We start from the raw sequence: 24,325 nt of genomic DNA on the forward strand, positions 1-24,325 counted from the left end.
CATTGCTGCATTTTCTTAAAAACTGCTTATGAAGAATTCAGTATTACCTGGGTAAAAAAAAAAATCTCTACTTTGAATGAGGTAATCTAAATTTAGAGATAAAGCCTAGGCCCTAGCAGAGGATAGGCTGCTTCTCTTATCAGCTACTGACAAATACAGAAATAACCTTCTTATGTGAATAGAAACACTACTAACTCAACTGAAATGGAAAAAAAACGGCAAAGGGAGAACAGAACATGATCATGGTGCTATTAATGACTAACAGATTCTTTGATACCACCTGCTTTCTAAAAGACATTTTTTCAAATAATTAGAAAGTTTCTTAACAAATGTGAACTTCTAAGTGTGGAGAAAATAGTATTTTTTATGCGCTAGAAAAGACAGTGCATAAAACATGCCATAGCAGCATAAGAGATCTAAACTACAAGCTACATTCAAAGGTTATTTCAGTCACTCTTACAACCCAAACTTTTTCCCTGTTCAGAAAAGCATTAGTAACTCATATGCAAGTCTGCATACCACCCTTTCTTTCAGCAAAATACATTTCTGCTAAATTGCTGGGTAAATAAGTGCATTCATGTTTCTACTTTCATTAATCCATTTACTGACAGAAGCCTAATTAAACATTTTTTGTTTAAAATTTTACTAATTAAATAGTACTTAAATTAAAAAACACAGTGATTTCATACCCTCCCCGCATTTTCTTTAAATAGATCATATGGATCCTTAGTCTCAAAGAATTAAGCTTACAGAAAATTATTAAAATTTCAAATTAATAAAAAAACCAACCCACATAATCTTAAGGATGACAGCAAAGAATTTCACATCCACTCCCATTTTGAAGCCACTTACATATATATTTTGAGTATACATATATATTTTGAGAGTAAGGCCCATGTTTTGCAAAAAAAAAAAAAAGTCTATACCTCCCACACATTAATAAATTTAAGTATTTTACAACTACAGGTATCAATCCCTCTAAACCAGTGTGCAGCATATCAGCAATCTTATGCATATGCCTCAAACAGATGCAGTTGATGCCCATACCTAAAGGGGTAATTGATCGTGGTTGTAGATGAGTCTCCCACGTGTGAACTATGACTTCGCAGGGACCATCGATAGTCTGTAATTTAAAAGTTAAATGTCTGCAATAATTTCTTTTGTTAGATCTGACTTTGTACCCATGAAGCTGTTTGGGATGGTTGTGAACTAAACTTAGAGATTTAAGGGAGTAAAAGAAGAAGAAGAAGAAAGGGAGAGGAACAGAGAGAGAAAAAGACTGAAGAAGAAAGAAAGAAAACAGATGAGGCTTCTTACCCCTGCAACTGCTGATGACTCTGTCTGATGTGTTGTGAATACATATGACAAAACTTGTGACAGTCTGACATGGCAGAGAGGTTACATGGAATCATTAAACCTTTACTGCTAACAGATACTCTGCTGGACTACTTTAGTTTCCTTCTAATACCAAAAAAAAAAAAAAAATCTCTGAATTCATTAAGAGTGTCACTTTGTTCTCAAGCTACAGCAACAGTTTATGAAAAACATACCCCACATCTCTAATTCCAAACAGCATCCAGCACCTACTCATGCACATAGCAGTTACAGGGGTGAGTTCTCCTTCAAAATTTACCTTACTAAATTCAAAGACTATAAAACACAGTTATTTTAGTTGTGGTACTGGAAAGCAAATTATTTATCATCTAATTAAAACATAAATAATTGACCCAATCAGCCAGCAATGAATACCCCGCAGTCTATTCCAGCTGGACCAGGATAAATTAGATACTTTCATTAAAAAGAAATATTGTCCACCAAAAGAATACATTTGTTGACAAACATAGCCAAGACTCAGATAACCAGAAAATTAACACAAACTCTTCTTTCAGAAAATTTAACTTTGAAATAGCTTTCTAGTTAAAAGCTTTTAGGTAACCACAATTTAACAACAGAGAACATGCCTGGTTACCACTTCAGTCACCCTGAGAAGTTTCTCCTAGCATGGCACAGTTGTTACAATCAGATGTAAAAACCACTATCAAATAGCTGCAATTTGTCATTTTGATGTTTTGGAGCCTAAGTAACTTATTTCCAAAAAAATTTGCTACTATTACCAAAGACATGGAAACTTCAACGCCAGCTCGTTCCAGCAGTTCAGGTTCTTGTTTAAACAGATTTCAGACCCACAGGGACGTCCAGACAAGCTCCAAACTCAGCAGTATAATTACACAGCTCCATAATGCTTTGTTCCATTACAGCTTTGTTACATTACCCAACAAATTCTTTACATGCAGATGGGATTTCTTGACATACACTGAGCACATTTAATCTCCCAACCCTTTGGGTGAGTTAACAGCAAGCCAACACCAAACATTTAACAAGTGCTCAGTAGGATGGCTTTGCTCTGTGAGTTTCAGCTAAAGCAATGTTCCTAATGAGTTCAGAGGCGTCCACACTTCAAGGTCATGTCAGAATAAAACACATATGCTTAGTTATGTTTTAAAGACAGAATGCATACAAAATATAAATAAAATTATATTACTGCTTCCAGTTTATTCCTGTTATGGGGCAGTTTAGTTCCCCACTTCTCACTACTGTCACAGTGTCCACGCTTAGGATTTCTAGAAAAGTAAATAATGAGAAGTTTCTTTCCCCTCCTTTCACAGCCCAGTGACATTTGCCTGTCACAATGACAGTTTCTAAAGCTGCAAACCACGTTTGTCAGCAGGCAGGCTGCCATTTACTCCCACCATGCAGGCATGCAAGATCTCCAGCAGCAGCTCCCATGAACACATGTACAGCTTTAGTTTGTGAACCTGGGCAATGCAAATCTTCCTAACATGGACTAAGCTGTTTGCTTCAGAAGGTAAGCAAAGCTTTTTCCTTGTAAAACCCCCAGTGCATTGCATGAAAATATCAAATTATTTCTTACACTACTGTAACTGTCCATTCTAAAGCTAGGTTCTAAAATGATGAATAAATTTGAATAACATTATCCCAACAATAAGGACACCATGCCGGATACATTCAGCACAATTTCCTCTCCTGAAAGGAATACAATGGACTGATTGTGCATTTAATCCCAGGAACCCTCAACACTTTCCACACTAACAAGAGCCAAGCAAAGCTACCTGGAAAAAAAGGGCAACTGATTAGAGAAAAGGCACAGACATCCCTAAGAAACCCCTCAATTCCTGCTCAGACCCTCTCTGAGTTTACAGGCTTTTAAAAAACGTTTTAATTACGTGTAACAGAAGCCATTGTTACAATGAGGTCAAAACAGTAATGTCATTTCTGTGGCATATACTGACCACATCTGAAAAGCAGCCCAGCTGAGCAGCAGAACTAAACGATGTCTCATCAATATTAACAGGATGGCAACGTTGCCTAAAAGGAGAGTTTCTAGAGGACAGTTTTAAAAGGGCACCCATTCAAATGTCACATCAAGCATCTCATGGGGAGTACACTGAGATAAGTGGCACTGTGGATCTTTTTCTACTAATACAGACACTTTTATTTTTTTTAAAAGCCAACACGAATATTACGTTGCTTGATCTTGATTAGCTGAACATCTGATTCAATTTTCAAGTTTCTAAAGGACATTCAAGAACTTTCTTTAAAAATCAAGTCTTCTTCCATTATGAGAAGCTGGGGCCTCCCTCTCCAGCAGTCATTAGACACTTTTGAAATGAAGGGAAAATGCCTATCTAGCATAATGGTTCTGAGGTTGAAAGCAGATGCACCATCTGCACAAAGTGCCTGGGTACTCAGTACAATTAAATAATGAAAACACTTCTGTGGATGTTTAAAATGGTAATTTAGGAGATCAGTTCCCGGGTTCCTGCTTCAAGGCAACACAACAGACAGGCATTAGAGGGGGGGGAAATCCAAACCAAATCTTAAAAACGCCACACAAACACATTTATCCAAGTGCACTTCACTAATTAAAACTATGTTTCAAGAATAATAATCTACTTCAATAATATGAAACAGCTAAATTAGACTTAATTGCTAAAGCTGTATTTCTGACCAAAATCCCTCTGGATTTCTGTACCATGTAGAAGACAATAATTAAGCACTAAACTGAATAATTAAAGCCATTCAGCCATCGCATCCAACTTGCAAGGCAGCAGCACATAAAAGTCACCTGGCAGGAAATGCTGAGCTCAGGAGAGACTTTGTAGCTCTGGTACCTCCAATAACAGCTTCACACACAATCTGCTATCTCAGCAGATAATAATGCCTTTGTTACTACCAAGACAACCATGGGTTCTTAATCTACAAAAAGCTTTTTTAAGGCAGTAATTACTGAGTCTAGGCCTATTCAACTTTATTACTACAGTCCAGACACTAAATGGATTTATTTAATTGCACTTAAAAAAAGTAAATCTAACCCTCATTTGAATCCTCTGTAATTAAGCAGAAAGTGTGAAAGATGTCCTCCAATCCAGTTTTTAAAGTCCTGCTACATGCACAGACAGCTTAGTTATTTCACACTTGCTTTGAAAGAACTAGCCCTGAACTTGCATGCTTATTTATAGTTTTAAAAGCAAGTACAGAACACAGGTGAACAGATTAAGGTGTGTTCCTTACTAAGGTTTTCGAATATGCATCATGCAAACAATGCATGTAAAATTGTTCTTCTAAAACGTAAAATACACAGAAGACAAATTCCAGCCAAGGGAGTTTTGGTGTGCCTCACACAAACCCCCTCACAACCCACTGCCACAAACAGAAAGTGGGTGTAGAATAAAGCCCAGGAAGATCCTCACAGGGAGCTCATTGGTCCCAGACCATGCTCAACAAAAGAACAACCTCAACCAAAATAATTTAAGTTACTGTCTCATTTCATCCAAGTGTGTGTATTCATTTTTCTTTTTAAATGCTTAAGATCAAAATGTCTGAAACACAGTAAAATCTCTTGATATGCAGGAGCCAAGACCTGACACCAATTTTATAGGAAAATGTTCTTTGGATATATATTTATATTCATGCAACAATTCTACGAATTTCAATATACTGAGTATTTAAAAAAAAAAACCTGCTCTTTTTACATAACCACAATTACGTTAACACCAATATGCTTCACTACAAACAAGACTTTCCATTACATCATACTTTCCTTCAAGAAAAAAAAAATTAACATCAAATTATGGCCTTCTTAAAGGGAAGGGAGAAAAACACATCACTTTTTTTTTTTTTTGTTTTTACTAAAACGTCCATTATTCTATCTCTTTTCACATCTAGGCTGTAGCACTACTGTGGGTAATCTAGGAACTACCATTTCTCTGTGTAAATGTATCAGCCCCATCTTTGCCACCACGTCCAACCCAAGCACCTTCACAGGTGCAGTTGCTGTAGAAGTTGCTAACTTCAGATGGATCTGTTCTCAGCACAATTTACTAATTATGTGATGTCAAATTCGTGCACTCAGACTTGAACATATAGTTAAGATTACACTGTTGTTTCACTACACATAAAATTGATATAAAAAATTAAGTGTCAGAGATCACATATTGCCAGCTTGTCAAATTTAGGAGATTAATCACATGCAATGCCTAATGAAAAAAATTCTGAAATAAAAATATGCAGAATAATTTACTTAAAAGTATCTTTTCCTTATCAGCATTTCCTTAATGCTAAAATTCTCCATGTACTCTCTCACTTGCACTATACTGTACATGACATTCCTGTTACTTTTTCATTGTTCTGCAAGAGATTTACAAAAAGAGGAAGAAAACAACATTGCACCTGGATTTCTTTCCTTCAAAAGACTTTCTTTTATAAGAAGTAAAGCCACTAAGCTGACAACCCTGCACCCAGTAATTCACATGCCTTTTTTTGTAGGGTGGTTTCCTTTTTTCCTGCTCTTTACACTTAGAAGCCCTTTATGCTGGTATTGCATAAAATTCATACTTACCTTGGCAGACCCTGCATCACACGGTGCAAAAGTGTGCACGACACAGAGCACCTACTCAAAGAAACACACTCACCAACACAGAGGGTAAACTTTTGCAAATGGTAAAACAGAAATTGTATTGTCTTTTAACTCAGCCTCTGCTCACTAACACTGCTTTTTGAGTGTGCTACTTTTGCTTACATTTAAACTTCTGGGCATTTGCAAAAAAAAAATAAATAAATAAATAAATAAGAGTCCCATCAGAGCTGTTGAGCTGTAAGAATTAATCTACTTTTGACCTCAGTTTGACCACAGCAAAATAAATCTATTACTGGCCTTCCCTTCCTTTGCCTCAAAGTACCAATTTAAATACCAGTTTCTGACTAAACTATTTCACATGCTCTAATGAAAAAACCAGAACTGTGTTTCATTTGAAATTAGTATCCTTCACTGAAATGATACCTCCATCAAATTTGATTTTTTTTAGTTAAAAAAAGGCTGACAAAAATTTACATGCTCTTGACAGTAATTTGAAGTTTTTAAAAGATATTGATGAGATGGTTCTGTAACTCCTTTGTACATTTAGCTACAGCCTTCATAATCCCAGTTTCAATGGGGAACTAAAGCCCAGGGTGAACAGCTACAGGATATTAATAGAATAAGAAATACAGCAAAGGCAGCATTAAATTTCTTAAGGTTATTACCATGAAAAACAGTTCAAGAGTTCAATTTTCCCAACTTAGCCCAGCTTTTTCCTGGATGCAGTCTCTTCCCATCTGAAGAATTTCCCCCTGCCCTAGTGCAATGTTTACAAACCAGTACACTGCCACATACATTAAACTCTAATTCATTAAAGTCATATGCAGTTTTGACATCAATACCTGCAAAAACACATCTGTCTCAGTCTCTTGGCTCTGTTTTTTCCCTCCAAGTTGTGCAAATTCCTATATACAAACATACACAAAACAATGGGATGCCTCACCCCTTGTTTCACCTTTTCACTTTGAGATGAATTTATGTTAATTATGCAGCACAAAATCTGGTTAATACTTCTCATGCTTCACAAAAACAAATCTGCAGTGATTTTAAAAACTTTTAAAATTTTAATGCACCTCCTACACTGACCATTTTTCTCCTACTATCACTTGCTTCTGTCCTATCATATAGGATAGATATCACATAGTATCACATTCCTTCCACGGATCACTTGAGATCCATGCCCTGCTGAAATCCATATGCAACTATATTGTAACTATGAGAACGTCACCATATTATTTAAGCTTTTAATAATGTCAGGGATTTCTTTAACACTGAAATTTTTAGAACACTAACACTGGTAAAAGAAAGAAGAGAATATAATTACAGTTAAGAGCATATGGTCATGTATTTCCAGACGTGAACTGTGAGTATTTCCACAAATGTTTTAGTGTTTCACATGTAGCAATTCAAGACCTATTTCTAAAAAAAATCTCATGTTTAACTCAGGAAGTCCTTTTTTCATTTCAAGTATGGGAATTTTTACTAGGGATGAGCCAAGGTTGTACATACCTTAGGTTCTAGAAAGTATCCTTTAAAATACCGATACTGAACAGGAACTCCTCTAGGAAGCTCTACAGTAGTTTTCCATCTTTTCACAGGCACACTGTGGAGAAAAAAAGAAAAAAAACAACAAAAAAAAAAGTTTCAAAATACAGCCTAAAAGCCACCTCAGACACATGTCTGAGTAATATTCTAAAATAAAGTCTGGTGTATTGTTGGAAGGAAAGTTATTACAAAGTACCTCAGCCAAACATGCACAGAATAGGAGATGTACTTAGAATTGAAACTGAACTTTGTGATCGACAGATCTGAAGTGCTTTAAGAGAGCAAGAATTCTCATCCCTGTTGAGCAGATGGGGAAAACATGGTGAAGTGATTCAGAGACTCATCCAAGATGACACAGCCAGTCACTGACAGAATTACAGACACAGCCTGCAAACCTTATTTTCCTTCACTACAGAGCTTCCACAAGCTGGCACCATTTTAAGAAAATACTAAATTCTTCCACTGCATTTAAACTTTCTTTATGTACACTCATGCTTATACACACATCCCCTCCCCCTTAAGAATTTCAATGCAACTCTCAGTTTAAATAATCTCCTCCCTATTGCTTTCTATCTAGCACAATAATAACTTCATAGTCTTTACTTTCTTTTTGTCCTATACATCTCCTATAACTTGCTGCACAGCCATGGCACTGAGAATTGCCCCACAGCAGTTTCTTACTCCAGATATCTAAAGCTAAACTACTGAAATGCCAGCTACAACAGCAGAAGCACCATCTGTAACTGGAAATGCACACCCAAGTTTCGTATTTTCTTAAACATATTCCTAAGCGTTCAAAGTGCTCAAGGGCAACACAAGAAATTCTGGAGTTCTACTAACAGCACATGCAGCTCGGGACTTTACAAACTCAAAGACAGAATAAATTTGTTGCTCCAGAACTCCAGCTACTTCAAAAGGAACAAGTAAAAAAAATTCAAAAGTGAAGAAAAAAATCCCCCTAAAAAAAACAAAAATGAAAACCAACTTACTCATCCGGAGTCTGGAGGACCACTGCAAGCTGGGGATTCCAATTTCCTAAAGCACTGCAGCTCCCACATATTGCAAAAACCTCTCCTAAAAAATCCAAACAGAAAAAACCCCACAATCATCATTACTTCAGACTAGATGGCATTAAAAAGTACAGCCACAGTCAAGCTTTCAAGTATTTTAAATATGTATACTAGAATCACTCACCTAAAATCCCTCCTGTCCAGAAAGGACTCTTACCCCACCCAAAACTAGAACAGCATTTTCTTCACCACCCCAAGGACCTGAGAGAGGGACTAATGCCAGCCCCAGCCCTTAAAAGGGTTGGCTTCCAAACCATTCTTAAGGAATAGCGCTCCAAACAGCTCTGGGAATTCGACAGGCGAATCTTCACAGTAAAATGTTTCATCTCAAGGTAACATGGTTATTTCCCTAGATACTCTGTATTTTTTAATGTATGTCCATATTCCCTCGAAGTCACGCCAACAATTTAGAAGGCACAGACAAACAGGAGGTTGCTAGCATTATTCCCAAGGCAACAAACCCAACTAATTTGATTCCCAAGAGAAATAAAGTTCATTTTGCTGCTACACTTTCAGTTTTTACTGGATATCAAAATGTAACATTGTTACACAAAAAACCCACATGAAATTGTCACACTTATCTTAATGCACACATATATACAGAACCCAAAAGGTCACAACAGTATATTTAATTTTAGGATATCCCAAGTGACCATTGCAACTTACCCTTGTTTTTAATATAAAACCTGTTATCTATCTGACTGTAAGAACAACAATGATAAATACTAACGGAAAGAACAAATTAGTATTTTGTTCTCACAGGGTTTCAACAAGATTTTTAGACATAATAAAAAAACTGTTGCAGAATGAGAAAATATGGAGTTTTAAAGTACAGTTAGGCACCACGAAAGAATGACAGAAGCATCTCTGACTTATTTCCTGTTCTCAAAATGAGCAGTGTGGGGGACACAATAATCCCAAGATACAAAGTAGATCAGCAGTGTACACTACCTGTTCCTAAGCCAGAAATCACAGCTGACACTTCAAAGTATATAGTTACAGTTTTGAGGATGCCCTTTTGTCTCTAAAATTGGATCCCTTTTCTCCAGTTAAACTAATAAGGGATACCACAGACCTGCTTATGAAAGAAACCTCTGCAGACCCAGGTGTTGCAAAAAATCTACAGAAGATAAAGAAATATTTCTCTGAAAGCAGCTTATTGAAATAATTTTACATAACACCTTGAACTTCAGCAGTTGGTTATTTTTTTTTAATCTTTTGCTGCAATTCATCAAAAAAAAAAAAAAGAAAGAAGCCAGAGCTTTCTGGATGCTCACTGTAAGCATACAAATGCAGACAAAAATCTACATTATGAGTATATTTAGTAGGCAATTGCCTATGTTAGCTTTCTCTTTTCCTCCTTATCCTGAGGCAAGTGATGATTTGTTTTGGCAGGGAGGAGATAAAGTGGGGAGGGAAGACCACCTGAACACCACACAGGTAGAATTTCTGAGTAGAGCTATTAAAAAGAAGCTAAAATTCTTTTAACATCCCTTTAAAACAGCAGTATTTAATGCATCTTCGTGTACACACAGCCAAGCTTTGAGGCTCCATGTAATTATATTCCTCTTAACAGGTGCCAGCTGGAATAGTTCTCTGGGCTCCTATTTTAAACTGACCTGTGACCACCTCTCACTCAGTAAGGCACCACACACAAAAGGAATGCCTGAATTGGATGTGCAGCCACTCTGAACTCCCTTCAACAACTGCACTGAGGCCGAATTAGGATTTGTAAAACACTGCCTTAATTATCCCAGTAAAGCCAAAGTGAAATGCATGGCAAACTGCCTCTCCATAGGCAATTCTGAACACAGTGGGGTTTGGGTTGGGTTTGCATTTCAAGCTCGGGGGTCCTCAGCTTCTCCCCTCTCCTTGTCATGGAATTCAAGGCTGCTCCTGGCACAGCTCCTTCAGCTACCGCAAAGAAGGTTAATCTAAGCCTTCTGCTCCAACTCAAAGCTTGCAACAGCCTCAGTAATCCAACAATAATAACAAAAACCCCAACAATATCAACGTTGTCATAAGCAGAAGCTCCCTTTTGTGTCATCCCTTGATGCTGTATTTCCAGATAATTCTTTGTGAACAGCCACTGAGGCAGGATCTGGTTCTCACTAATCCTACTTTTCACTGCAGATACTATTAGCACAGGAAGAAGTTACACATCCAAAGTCAGCTTTGCTAGTGACAGTGTTGCTGTGGAAGCAACAGTGTAAGCAGGACAAGGAGCACAGCTTGCACTACTCCATGGTACAGCTGCAAGGTATTGAGCTAAGGTCAATTTACTCTCAAGTTTTAAAATTTTCTCCAGAATGCTGTAAAAAAACTCTAATCCTTACTAACAGCTTCATGACTACATTGAGTACCAGTTTTCAGTTCCCAAATGCCAAACCACGAGGGAGAAGCACAGGAGAGGTCTAACACAGGGCAGATGTCAAAACCTGTACAGTGTTTTCATCGTTCTCTTCCGCACCAACTACAGGAGACACTTCTGCCATCTGGTATTGGCCTGGCACAGGAATTTTGCCAATCTGCTCCCACGTTCATCTGCTTCTGTTAGGCAACAATCAATTACTTTTTTGGTGTAACTTCTGCGCTGGTTTTTGGCTGGGGTAGAGTTAATTTTGTTCACAACAGCTAGCAGGGGCTGTGTTTTGAATTTGTCCTGGAAGCAGCGCTGATAACAGAGGGATATTTCAGTTATTTCTGGGCAGTGCTCACAGCATCAAGGCCTTTTCTGTTCTCTCCCCACCAGAGAGGGGGTTGGGAAGGAAGAAGCTGGGAAGGAACACGGCTGGGAGCAGTTTTGTGGACCTCAGTTACCAGCTGTGGTTAAACACAACTCCTTCTTTCCAGGTTCCTGAAGATGAAAGTCAACGTAATATGCACAATTAATCAATACCAGATTTTCATGTTCTACCTGATGTGATGCCTTGTGTTCCTCATTTGGATAACAGAAGTTACTTTACACTTTTTTTTTTCTTTTTTTTTTTTTTTGCATGGACAGAATACTGAATTAAGCTGCATATTCTTCCTGTCTGTAACTTCTGACAGAGGTCAAATCCTGTGAGAACTTTCAACAGGGATGCAGAGAGATTAAAAAAAAAGGAAAAACACATCAATGTGTGCCTAAGTATCATGGGTCGGAATACAAATACTTGTTTCCATGGAATAAAAAGGTACGAAAGAGAGAAGATTTTAAACTAATGGTAACCATTTCAGTTAGCATCAAAATGCCTAGCACATTATGAAATTTTTCTTTGGAGAAAGAGGTAAAATTTATTTCGTAGCTCTCATTTTCAAATTCTGTCTTAATACATTTTACAATGATGTATCACCTTGATATTTGATCTAATACTTTCTTTTGTCTCTGAGGAAAACAGACAAGACAGCCTTTGAACACTGCTCCATTGTTTTCTCCTACACCAATCATACAAAAGTGAGAAAGTATGACTTGAATACCTGGTGCTGATGATCCTTTTACTTCAAAAGTGACTTGACAGGAGGTCATTTCTGCAGAACTTTTGTCTTGGGATCGTTGAAATCTCCTATAGTGGGAAGAAAGAGAACTAATTTGAGGAACAATCACTACATTTGCTGCTGCTCTAAGTAAGAGGAAGCAGAAATCCCACCACTTAGAGGGAAGCAAGCCACTTGTGATATTACTGTTTGAGTGAGCAGTAGAAGTAGAAAGCTCTTTAAAAGCAGCTGCAGACCCAGAAAACAGCATCCAGCTGCAACACTAGCATAAGAAAAAGACAACTAAATCAAATACCATATGCAAATATCAGTATTCTGCAGCATTTATCAGTCTTCAGCAGAGATTTTTCAAAACTCTCTTTCTGACTAATTTTGCTTCCAAGGAGGCCACTGGAAGGTTTTAAGAGATTTAAGATTAGGATCCTTGGCAAACAGTAACTCCAGCCTCATCAGCGCTATTCTTCAGCATCCTCTACAAAGCACAAGAAAGTTTCCACAGAGAAGCACAACCACCTTGAAGGAAAAGGGGAACAACCCATAAGAGATGACAGCTCTCTGCTGTCACTTGTCCATCCCTGTGGACTCTGCTCCCCTACTTCCAGGCTTTCACAAGAGCACCAGGAGCCACTGGAAGGAAGCACCAAGCAGTCTTCAAAGCAGCACAGCAGGAAGAGACTGCCTTTAGCCAGGACAGCAGGACGACTGCCTCAATTTTCTCCTCCAATGGACAACACCTTGACTGAAAAATAACCTGGCAGAACCCCATTTTCACCATTACAGCAGAAACACTACTGATATATCACATCCTTTTATATTATTTACAAAAGCAGCAGTCATAGTAAAGTCCACATATGGATGTTGCTAGAGTGTCACTACCCAAGTATATCTATCTGGACATGGGCTATAAAATAATTGCACTAATTATGTGCAGAATAAATTTGCAATGCTTTCAATTAATCCAGTTCTTTACATCATTGTTGGGGGCTTTTTGTTCTGTGTGTGTTTTGTTTGTTTGTTTGGTTTGGTTTTTTTTTTTTAACCAAGGAAGTAGAATGTTACTATTGCTGTTTTTGAACACGACAAATAGCACTTTATTTCAGTACAATCCTGGTCAGCAATCTTTTAGTAACAATATCAGAAAGAACTAACAACACTGAAGAAAAATTTGCCTTTCATTAGCTCTACTACTACAAGGGGAAGCCCTTGCCTCCAAAGGGAATAGGACAGTTAAATATGTCCTGAAAGCAAAAGATAGATACAAAATAGGAGGGGAAAAAGAAGCTCATCATCAAACCTCATTCTTTGTGGGCATTTAGAATGTTATTGCAGGTACTGAACCGTCAGCACTGTTTCTTCTGGATTTTTCTCCTCCTCCTCCTCTCAATTCTAACCCTCCTCCTCAATTGCTACTGTAACTACAGCTGCCTTTACTTTACACTCCTTTTCCTCCTCCCTTATTTTCCCGCTCCCTGTCAAGGAAAATGACTTTTCAGTAATAAAATGAGAGAAAAAAAAACAGTAGACATATAAAGGTTTCCGGTCACATATTCCAATTCTGCATTTGTGTTTCACAAATTTTATCATTCTGCAAATGATAAAATGCCAGACTACTGAAACTAGAAATAAGCACAGCTGATAAGCAGGAATTCCACGAAGGACATGCCCTTTAGGAACTTTAGAGACTTTCTCAGCTGTGTGTCATTAGTCTCTGTGTATGTGAAGTGACACATTCTAGCACTTGCTTTTAGCAGTTATTTATAGACAGAGAAGCACAGCACGTTTCAGTGCTGAAACTAAGACTGGACTCACGAAACTGGTGTAATGTGACAAAAAAAATCCCAGTGTAATGCAGAGAATAAAAATTACTAGTGTGCATTTATGATGCCACCAAGCAGTCAGGGGCTTGGCCGTGCTCACCAAACGCCGGTTTGGACAGCCTTTAACTGCAAGGGCAGAGGAGCCAAAGGGGAAATGAAGTAGGCAAAAATGCCTTGCAAAAGTCAAGCAGGAAAACGAAAGCTGATGGGTGCACCCAGTTCCCCAAAGCAAGAATATGTTTTTGGATTGCAAAAAAAAAAAAAAAAAAAAAAAAAGAGCTGTTTCCAGAGCCAATGCAATGACTCAAATTTAAACTTCACAAAAACCAGCATGTGTCCTACTGCAAATTAACTAACTAGCCAACTGCTCCTAGAGAATCATCCAAAATCTTCCTAAGTCTATAAAGCTTTTAGCTAATCTTGTCAAAATTCTGTGTACCTACATTCCAGACAGGTGTGGGCTTTTCTAAACTGCCTAGTAATATAATTTTACTTTTCTATATAGGAGTAGTCAGTTGCAAGGAGGTTTTGATAAACTGACTTTGCAAAATTGCCAAAATTCTACCCAAAATGCATGTTATCTCAAAAGCCTACTCAGCCTACCCAAGGGATGTATATGAAGAAAAGAAAAATTCCACTTCACTAAGCAAGAGCTTGGTTTCTTCTAGCAGAACTGCAAGTATGAGTATTGCTCTTATATTTAGGGTCAAAGTACCACCCCTCATACTGAAAAAACCATCTTTTCTAGCAGAGCACTGAATGCAAACAGACAGCAAGGAAAAACCAGGTCTACTTTTTTTTAAGGAATCAAACCTATGTGATATATTATAGTGCACTTATAAAAGCAGTCTGTGTTTTCAAGACATGATACAAAAACATTTTACTGCAGGGGGAGGAAAAAAAACCCAAACAACCTCAGTTTAGCTGTCTAGTTACTGATGGTTCCTGAAAAGAGATAATAATTTAATTCCCAAAGGGGAATGACAAGCTTGAACAATCAAATCCTCTGACCTCTAAGTGTCAGGCATCTTTGAAACAGGATGTTCCTTCCTTCAGATTTGCAGCACTGCTTAGCCAAAGAGGCTGGCAAAGAATTAACAAAATCCTCTTTTCCTCCCCACTCCTGTAATGATGGACTTTTAGGTGAATGCAAAGAATTTTCAGCTCAGAGGGGTCATGTCATTACTGCTTAGGAGAACTGAAGCAAATCAGAAGAGCTACATTAAAAATGACAAACATTTCCTAATCAGCAAATATTAATGAAATCGATTGAGCTGATTTACAAACTAGAAATCCTTGTGCAACAACCCTTTTTAAACAACCTCTGAGTCCAAAAGTAATGAAGCTGAATTCACATCTGCTGAAGCAACAGGCATTCAGATGCTAACCTGGCTGCAAACAATTGCTCCTCTTCCTTTGGTTAGCTTTTATAGACTACAACCACATGCAAGAAAGCAGTGAACACTTGAATGTCAGTTCTCCTCATGGGAAAGATGTATCACACACAGGTAGAGACTTATCAGCACTTCACTAAAAAAAAAAAACAAAAACAAACCAAACAAAAAACCCCAAAATTAAATAATAATAGGAAGAAAAGAATAGGAAATACAAACTCTCCTCTCCCTGATTCTAAAAGAGAACTTCTAGAAAATGCAGGTAAGAAACAAAAAGATGCCATAATACAATCGACTATTAAAATGTCACAAAGTATCACAGATTTCCTCTAAAATGAGGTAATAAATGTCATCGTGGATGGGGAAGACCAAAATATTTTTTTGTTGTAGCTAGAAATATACCAGGACAGGGACTTGATTTATTAATTCAAATCTTGATGTCCATTTGAACCTTGAAGGCTTACAGGGCTGGTGATATATTAAAGCCCTTCACAAACCTTCAGCTTTAGTGGATTATTCTGCCCCACCCTTAACTTCCCTAACCTTTCCAATATGATTTAAGAGGTGCTGGCTGCTTGCTGTACCATATCTTTTATGTTTTTTCAGGATTAGCTAAATACACACCAGGTAATCTGGGGCAATCATGGAATATAACAAACACTGAACAAATTCCAGAGTCATAAAAATTCACAGCAGTCATGCAGCCAGGTTACCTGCTCTCTACCCATTACAGCCAATATTTTTAATAGCAACTTCAAGAGGTTTTGAGGCTTTGATTCTAGTGGTCCAAGGGCAGGCTTGAAGTACAATGGGATTTTTTTTTTTTAAACTGTGGAGACTTACAAGCCTGAAGGCCTTGAACTTCATTGCATGGACAGAGGGCTTCCAAAATTAGGCAGGGAACACTTCAAGCAACTGCACTGACCTGAATGAAAGGCTGATTTTATCAACTCTAAGTTGACTGTAAGGGCTGCAGAAAGGCTGGTTACACTTAGCATATCCATTACGGATAATCAGACTTTGGCAACATGCTGGTAAGAAAGCAAAAATGTATCACTCACACCAAAGTGTCACATTTATCCCCTTCTCTCCGCACAAAAAGCCACCAATCTCTATCTAATAAACTGAAAAGTAAGAAAAATTCTGATGGAAAGCTATCAACCCAAAACTCTCTTGGGTAACATTATATTTAAAAATGACAGGATAACATGCAGCACAGATTTTTACAATGAGATGAAAAAATACAGCTCACAAAGTATCATTTTAATGGGTAGGGTTTTTTTTAAACTCATACATTTTATAGGTACTTAATGGGATTTTTCAAAGGTAATTGGGCAACTAAGTACACAGGTGCCACGAAATTCCTGGAATGCATTTTAGTACTTTCAGACATCTGATATTTAGTGTCAGATTACTTCTGCCTGCTCTATTACCGAATTTGCTTAGTTAGCTGCAGAAAAATGAAACCCATTGTACTAGGCCTGGCTGAGATGGAGTTAATTTTCCCTACAACAGCCCTCACAGAGCTGTGCTTTGTACTGGCAGCTAGAAAGGTGTGGATAACACCCAGAGTTTCGGCTGTGCTCACACAGCATCACTGCTGTCTCTCCAACATTCCTCACTGTCACCAGGAGGCTGCGGGGCAGGGGGGACAACATCCTGGGAGGAGACACAGCCAGGACAGGTGACCCAAACTGACCAAAGGGACATTCCTTATCATATGACATCAGCTCAGAGATTGAGAAATTAAAAAAAAAAAAAAAAAAAAAAAAATAGGAGGGTGTTTGTCATTTAAGACACTTGTCTTCCAGAGAAGCTCCTATCTACATGGAAGCCCTGCTTCCCTAATGGGGAAGCAGATAATAAAATTATTTTTGCTGTATTAACTGCCTCTACCTTGACCCCTTTTTTGGAGCTTTTTCCACCTTTCTCACTCTCAGGAGAGGAGTGACAGAGCTGCTTGGTGGGCAACTGGCACACAGCCATGGTCAACCCACCAGCACCTTCTGTGCACAAACAGGCTCTTTCATAATGCTAGCACACATTTCCTCACAGATCGTGCTGCACGTCCTGGAAGTGCACAATCCTAAATGTAAACATGCTCAATTATTTGAAAATATCTCTCCATTTATTGCATATAAAGATAAAATCAGCAAGAACTAGAAAGCTGGAGTATTTTGGGGGTTTTTTGTGATTTTGAGCTGATACTTTCCAACTTAAGAGAAGAGACTCCTGACCTGTATCAACACCCAGGAGTCCAACTCCACGCTGAAGCAGGGGAAAGGTGCCACAGTCCCAGCAAAGTCATCTGACAGCTGGGAGGACACACTGGCAGCACTGGGGCTGACACAGCCTCTGACCCCTTACAGCCTCCCTCACGAACCATGAATCTGAGCACAGCCCAGCACTGCTGGAGAAGGTACTGTGCTCAGATTTTACACCTTCTTAAAAGATGTGCTACACACAGCAATAGAAAATCCAGCGTGCATCAGATCTACCGCTGTGCTGAACAAAGGGGCATGATCCCAAGTCACATACTGTGATATTCCAAAGATACCAAGTGCTATCTGGTTAATCTTATAGTATGATGAACAGATTTTGTTGCTTGTGGTTAGTCCTAATGAGGTATCAGATATTACAGCATACATCTAAAGCAACAAATTAGACATGCAAGAAAATTATGTAACAGTAGCTGACGACACCTGGGTTTTAGAACAGCGTCAGAGGATATATTTGTCAGGGCATTCCCTTTAACAACTGGGAGAGAATTTTTAGAAACAGCATTACAGCATCAACTCCTTCATGTTCAACCAAAGGCCAAAGAGGGTTCTTCCTGCCCCCTCCTCTTCCCCCCACTGCACCTTGACTGCAGGAGCAAGGACGAAGTCAGCAGGTCTCTCCTGCATTGCAGTGCTAACACTGGACAGCAAACAAACTTGCACAGAAGATCTGGACGTGCTGTTCTGATTCAAAGGCTGAAATTTTACCAACAGCCTTATACTGACATTTAGAAAACAGCAAAGCCCAAGTGACACCTCTGAAATTGCATCACACTAATACACAGCAAGTGAGAAAAGTATCTTGAGGATTGTATTTTCAGTATCAATTTAGCTCCCCGTGTGCGGGGTCACATCACCCATGATTCTCTCTGTTCACCCACAATGTATCTGCTTGGTTTTAAGTAACAATAAGTTAATTGTTTCAGCATTTGGCAAATACCTGTCCATGTGACAGTCTTCCGCCTCAGCTATGCCACAGTTTAGCAAAGTTCTTGAAACAGACAGGAAACAGCTGGGGCACGTTTGTAAGCGAGACAGAGCAACGTCAGTCTGATTCCTCTTTCGTGAATTGTTGCTTATTATTAACGTACGGCTGACAAGATCTTAGGCAGCGAGTAATTTAGCTCTCTGTGATCACACTAACATTCCTCATTTAGGATTGACTTGGACAAATAACATGTATAATGCTTCCCGCAGCTCTCAACAAACCACTTTTTTAACACATTTCCAAAGCCTGCATCCATTCTGTTGAGGGGCTACGTGCTTTACTGAAAGACTAATTACATGGCAGCTTGGGCTATCCGTAACTATTCAAGACCAATGGCAATCTCATATTTTTTTAACATCTTATATAGTTATTGTACAAGAAACAGTGCTAGAATGGAAATATATGCGATAAAAATAATTCCACTTATCAACTATTTCATCCAACCATTAACATTTAAAATATGTTGAAGGTTAACCTCCATCTAACACTGCGTGCTCTGATAAATTATAACGCTAATACTAACAAGACAAGTTATTAACTTAACAGGAAAAAGAAAAGGAAAAATGGAAGAACGAATCTGTGCCTGGTTAGGGTGCAGGTAACAGATTAATTTTTAAAGTTCAGCTTAATCTGGAGCTGCCTCACTATTTCCTATGCGATCAATAACATCAAACCTCAAGCCGGCAGCACCACCGCTGTGTTCCTTTAGCGCAGAGCCGAGACAAAGGACGGCAGCACAGCGCACACCCCCACGCCCGGCAGATCCCAGCGGCGCTGCAGCGCGCCCAGCCCGCCGCCCCTCGCTGCCCGCTCCGACACGGACCGAGAGCTCCCGGCGCCCCGCACGGCACCGCCCGCCGCGGGAGCCCGACCGGGAGGCGGCGCGCCACGTCCCCGGCCCGCCCCGGCCGCTTGCATAATGCGGCAACCGCGGGACCGCCCCGGGCCGGGGCTTTAGGCGGCGACGTAAACAAACAGAGACGCAGGCCCCGCGCTCCCCGGCCCGCCGCCCACCAAGCCACACACCGGGTGGCGGCCAGGGCCCGGCCGGACAGCGCGGGGAGCGCGAAGCGCCCGCAGCCCGCCCGGCACGGCACCCCCGGCCCGGGCGCACGGAGCCGCGCTCTTCCCGCCTCTCGGGGAACCCGAGGTGACGTCCCGGTGCCCGGCCGACGCGCTCCTCTCCCGCACGTCCTCTCAGATAACACACCGGTCCTGCGGGGAGCGCGGCACCGCGCCTCAGCGCCCTCTCCGCACAGGGCTCGAACAGACCCCGCTCAGCCGCGCCGACCGCCCCCTCCGCCACCGCGCGGTCCCGCCGCGACACGCGGCCGGCGGCGCCGACTAACCTGGCGGAAAGGAGCGGCGCTCCAGGGCTCGCTGGCTTTGTGCGGAGCTGCGGACAGCAAAGCCCGGGCTCCCCGCCCCTCCTGCCGGGGCCGCCGCCCGGGGCCGCCTGACGGGGGTGGGGAGGGGGCGGCGCGGCACCAACCGGTTCCAGCTGCCCCCCGCCAACCACGTGACAACTCCCGCGGCCCCGCCCGCCCCGGCCAATGGCAGCGCGGGAAGAGCCGGCGGGGCGGGCCCGTCCCTCGGCAGCGGCGGCAGGGGGCGGGCCCGGGGCGGGCCCGAGGGAGGCGTGGGGAGTGCGCGGAGCGGGGGCTCCGAGAGGCACGGCGGGTTCGGGGGCGGCTTGTGGCCGCCTGCGCACGGCAGGGGAGCTCTGCCCTACCCACCTCTGCCGAGAGAGCACCACCGCTTTCCCGCGCCACCCCCCCGGTACCTTCCTCAGAGAGCGCGGCGCCGCTCCCCCAGCGCTCTTCCGACACCGCAGCGCGACCCGACCTCCTCCAGCGTCCAAGACCTCCTCAAGAGCACGCACCGACCGCTCCTTGCCGCTGTCGCCACCATAAGCCCCTACAGCACTCCCGCTAGCCCCGCGCCCCCTCGGCAGGCGGCACTGACCTGGCCGAGCACTGCAGCCGGCTGCTCACCCCTTGGTGCGGGCTGCGAGCGGCGCTGGCAGGGTGGGGGGCGGCGGTGCCGGCAGCCGGATCCCGCAGCCCCCGAGCGCACCGGGGAGGGCGCGGCCACGTGACCCGCCCGGCTGACGCGTCACCCTGCGGCCCGGCCCCGCCCCTCCCGCCGCAGCCAATCAGGGCCGGGCAGGAGAGGCGGGAGGGCGCGCGCCCTTCCCTTGAAAGCCTCGGTGGTGAGGGAGCGCTGTCCCGGGGGCGGCGAGGGCGGGAGAGCGGCCCTGGCCGGGATGGCGAGGGCGGGAGAGCGGCCCTGGCCGGGATGGTGGCGTTCAGGGCGGGAGAGCGGCTTTGCTGAGGCGAGTGGGTTTTCTGCTGCCATCCGCACGCTCTCTGAGGTCACCCTTACCTCAGTTTGTGTATTCCGTTTCCAGCCTGGGACTAGAACGTTGCCCTAAGGATTAGGGGTTCCGCTTCCTAAAGGTTTACCATGGTCGAAGCTGGCTGTTAGCCTATGACACTAAGGACACTGTGGATTTTTTGGTTTTTTGTGGTATAATGGGGCAGGCTTACCATGGTCGAAGCTGGCTGCTAGCCTGTGGCACCAAGGATACAGTGGATTTTTTTGGTTTTTTGTGGTATAATGGGGCAGGTGCTCTATGGCTTTCCTCAAGGGCTTTGATCTCACTTGTTTTGATGGTGGCCATCTGTCCCTGTTGTGAAAAATGTGTATTTTATGATTGGCTTTTCGCAAATATTAAAATTAATATTATATGTGTTATGTTAGAAAGTTATGCTGTATTAATTTTCTTAAGTAGTGTGTTAAATGTAATGAATTAATATAATAAATTTAGATTATAACAATGTTAAAATAGAAACTGTGCTATGTAAAATACTTTTTTTAAAAAGAGGACTTGCACTGAGATAGCAGCCACAGGACACCTAAATCTTTCAGAGATAAAGAATTTTTCCCCTCTTATCAGAAGAAATTAACTTCTTCCCCCCTTGCTCAGCCTTAAAGGTGATGTTAGGATTAAGAGGAAGAAGTTGACACTGACCAGACAAAATCCTTTTTTTGAAAGGAATTTATGCATTATGTGTGAAATGTATGAATATGCAACAGGCTATTGCTTTTAAGGATTAATTCTTTTTCGGGCTTATTTTGCCCAGAAAGAGGTACCCGGACCATCTGTAACTTTGTTCTTATTGTCTCATATTGTCCTAATCCAAATAGTCCAAATTTTTATTACTCTAATTATATTGCTATTTTTATAACCATTTTATTACTATTAAACTTTTAAAATTTTAAAAACAAGTGATTGGCGTTTTTCACACTGTGAGCTTTTTTTGTGCAGATAAACCATTTATCCTGTGTTGGGAGTTAGTGCTGTTACAGGAATGCCACTCAGCGTTGTCCCTCAATCTGCCTTTTAAATAAAGAATATTTTTCATTTATTCTTGCCCTGCAGATCTCGCTGTGGTTATAAGTAATCTGTGATGTTCCACTGGGTGTTGTAGGCAAAACTAATGTTAATATCAGATGCTGAGGTCTCTATGTTAGTGTTGCAAGCTTCAAGGAAAGAAAGGTAGGGGGGAGCGTGCAATAAAAGGAAATTACAGCTGAAAGCAGCTCATTTTTAAGTGAAAAAGATAAGAGGAATTTCTCTGGGTGAGGAGGACGGAGGGTTGGTGCAAAGTGATTTCCTTGTTAAACGCAGATGTGAACTACTCTAATTACAAACCCTTGGTATTTAGGGAAACATTAGGAGCCATCCCTTCTCCAGGTGTATTCACTGCTGAGGGAAGAAAGAGGATAAAGAAACTTTAGAGAAAACGGTATTTAGAAAAGCAATTGTCTGCTTGTTTTCTCTTCCCTGTTTTAAAGATTTATTAGTTCAAGGAGTTTGTGGTAAAGCAGGGATAGAACTAAACACTTTCAAGCATGGTTTGGTGTGTTAAACTTTCCAAAATTTGATGTCGTGCCAGAAATTTTATAAAATTGTACCATTAATATTTTTGCTAAAAAGCATGGTTTGGTGTGTAAAACTTTCCAAAATTTGATGTGCCAGAAATTTTATAAAATTGTACCATTAATTTTTTTGTTAAAAACTAGAAATGTAACACTTGGTTTCATTCAGCCCTAGTGTTAGTTAAAAAAAAAAGGACTTTATTTTGTCAAACTAATATTGTATTTCATTCCCTAATTCACTGTAGCTAAAAATTACAATTTAGACCCTTAATGGATTCAAGAAATACTCATGTGTTCATTTTATTAAAGATGTGCATCAGTGTGGAGCAAGTAAGAAAAGGTTGGGATGGAAAATACTGTCTTATGTTGACTTAAAAAAAGTTTACATTTAATTCAACTTGCCAGCACACTTTCTTTTTCCACCCTAAGGAGTTGCTTCAATATGGTTGGGTCAGATAAACTCACACTTTGCCATGATGCAGCAGACACGTCTCAGCCACTCTTTAAGAGAATATAAAACTGTGCAGTAATTAGAGCACGTGGATCAGTTTATAGAACTCTTCTTAAGTGTCTGTTAAAAAAATCATAAGAGTGATGATCTGCTTTCCTTTTTTATGCAGGGAAAAAAAAATAAAACAAGAGAAATGGGGTTTTATATTCTAAAACTTTCATTGAATTGAGGTGCTGTTGGCAAAAGCCCCAAAGAGATCCAGAAAGACAAGGTTACCAGATGTGTTTCCAGTGCCCAAGCACAAACTCTATTTAAACCATGTGTGCACCTGTTGGAAAACAGGTTTTCTTATTGAATAAAAATTTAACAAGGTGAATGAGAATTGCTAATACCTAACCAGAGGGTAAAATGTTGTCTTTGTTCTGGCAGTGACACTTCAGTGATTAAGTCCCTGAGCAGGAGTGAAAGAGCCAAAGGAAGATGCTGAAGGTTCACGGGGACTCTGCCCTCTCACTGGGCCTTGTTCCCTGCCATGCCAATGTGGAATGGAGTTGCTTGGAGCTGTTGTGTGCTGTAGGTGGAACACCAAAGCAGCCTTGAGGCTGCACTGGCTGGGATGTGGAGCCCAATGGGACTGCAATGATTTTTATAAATAATGAGACAAATACTTGCCCAAGTGCAGGAAATCAGTGGTTGAGGCCAATGTTTGCAAAGCACTGGCAAACCTGTACTAAAAAGGCACTAGGAAAGGCCTTCAGGGGTTTATGTCTGCTTCTGTAGCCAATGGAATATTTTCTTCACCTGCCAGAATCATAGATTCAACCTATAATCAAGCTTCATTGATACTACGAGTAGCTGAAGATTGTGAACATCAAATTACAGCTGTGCTTCCTCTTTCACAGCCTGCACTGAGTTCCACTGATCTGGTTTTACTGACACCAGTGCTCACAGCTGATGAAAGCTGCATACACAGATGAATTTCACTCCTCATTTTACTGCACTTGATCTTTCTGCAGTTGTTCTGGATCTGGTGGGTAATTGTGAATAAAAACAGCTGGTAAAACTGTGCACAGTTTTAAAATGAAGGCACAGCATTAAGCATGGCAGGGTCAAATTAATGTTCTTTGGTCTTTTATAGAATCACTTATAGTTGAAAATACACTTCTGACCTTTTCTCTGGCACTGAGAATATTGCTGTATCACTACCTAATGGGAAATCTGGACAGATTATGGGCACTAAAGAAAAGTGATGCTAAGGGATTTGAAAAAATAGCAATAAAGAACCATGCTGTCAGCATGGCAAAAGCCTCTCAGTCTCATGGAGAATGATAAGAAAGGGAATATTAGAAAAAATGCTCATTGTGCAATGGCATTTTTTTTTTTTCTGTAGTGTTTACTGTAGTACAGAATAATGTATTTTT

The 24,325-nt window shown here is 40.8% G+C and overlaps 1 protein-coding gene across 12 annotated transcripts in view; it reads right to left on the minus strand.

Annotated features, from left to right (window-relative positions):
* GPCPD1 (glycerophosphocholine phosphodiesterase 1) overlaps window positions 1-20,619 on the minus strand; it is a 43,065-nt gene extending 22,446 nt beyond the window's left edge. For 3 of the 12 annotated variants that reach the window (XR_005952645.1, XM_041404288.1, XM_041404287.1), the window contains exons 1-5: window positions 18,461-18,479; window positions 12,013-12,098; window positions 8,473-8,557; window positions 7,448-7,541; window positions 1,048-1,123 (exon numbers count right to left, since the gene is read on the minus strand). Coding sequence is in view for 11 of the 12 variants with exons in the window: in XM_041404288.1 (XP_041260222.1) it covers window positions 1,048-1,123; window positions 7,448-7,541; window positions 8,473-8,557; window positions 12,013-12,098; window positions 18,461-18,468 (349 nt within the window). In the remaining variant the exon portion in view is untranslated. The other 9 variants (XM_041404295.1, XM_041404291.1, XM_041404293.1 and 6 more) reach the window with 9 other exon arrangements.
* Between the last annotated feature and the right edge of the window lie 3,706 nt (window positions 20,620-24,325).

The sequence above is a fragment of the Onychostruthus taczanowskii genome, unplaced genomic scaffold (assembly GCF_017590055.1).
Source record: "Onychostruthus taczanowskii isolate IOZ18803 unplaced genomic scaffold, ASM1759005v1 scaffold21, whole genome shotgun sequence".
Lineage (NCBI taxonomy): Eukaryota > Metazoa > Chordata > Aves > Passeriformes > Passeridae > Onychostruthus > Onychostruthus taczanowskii.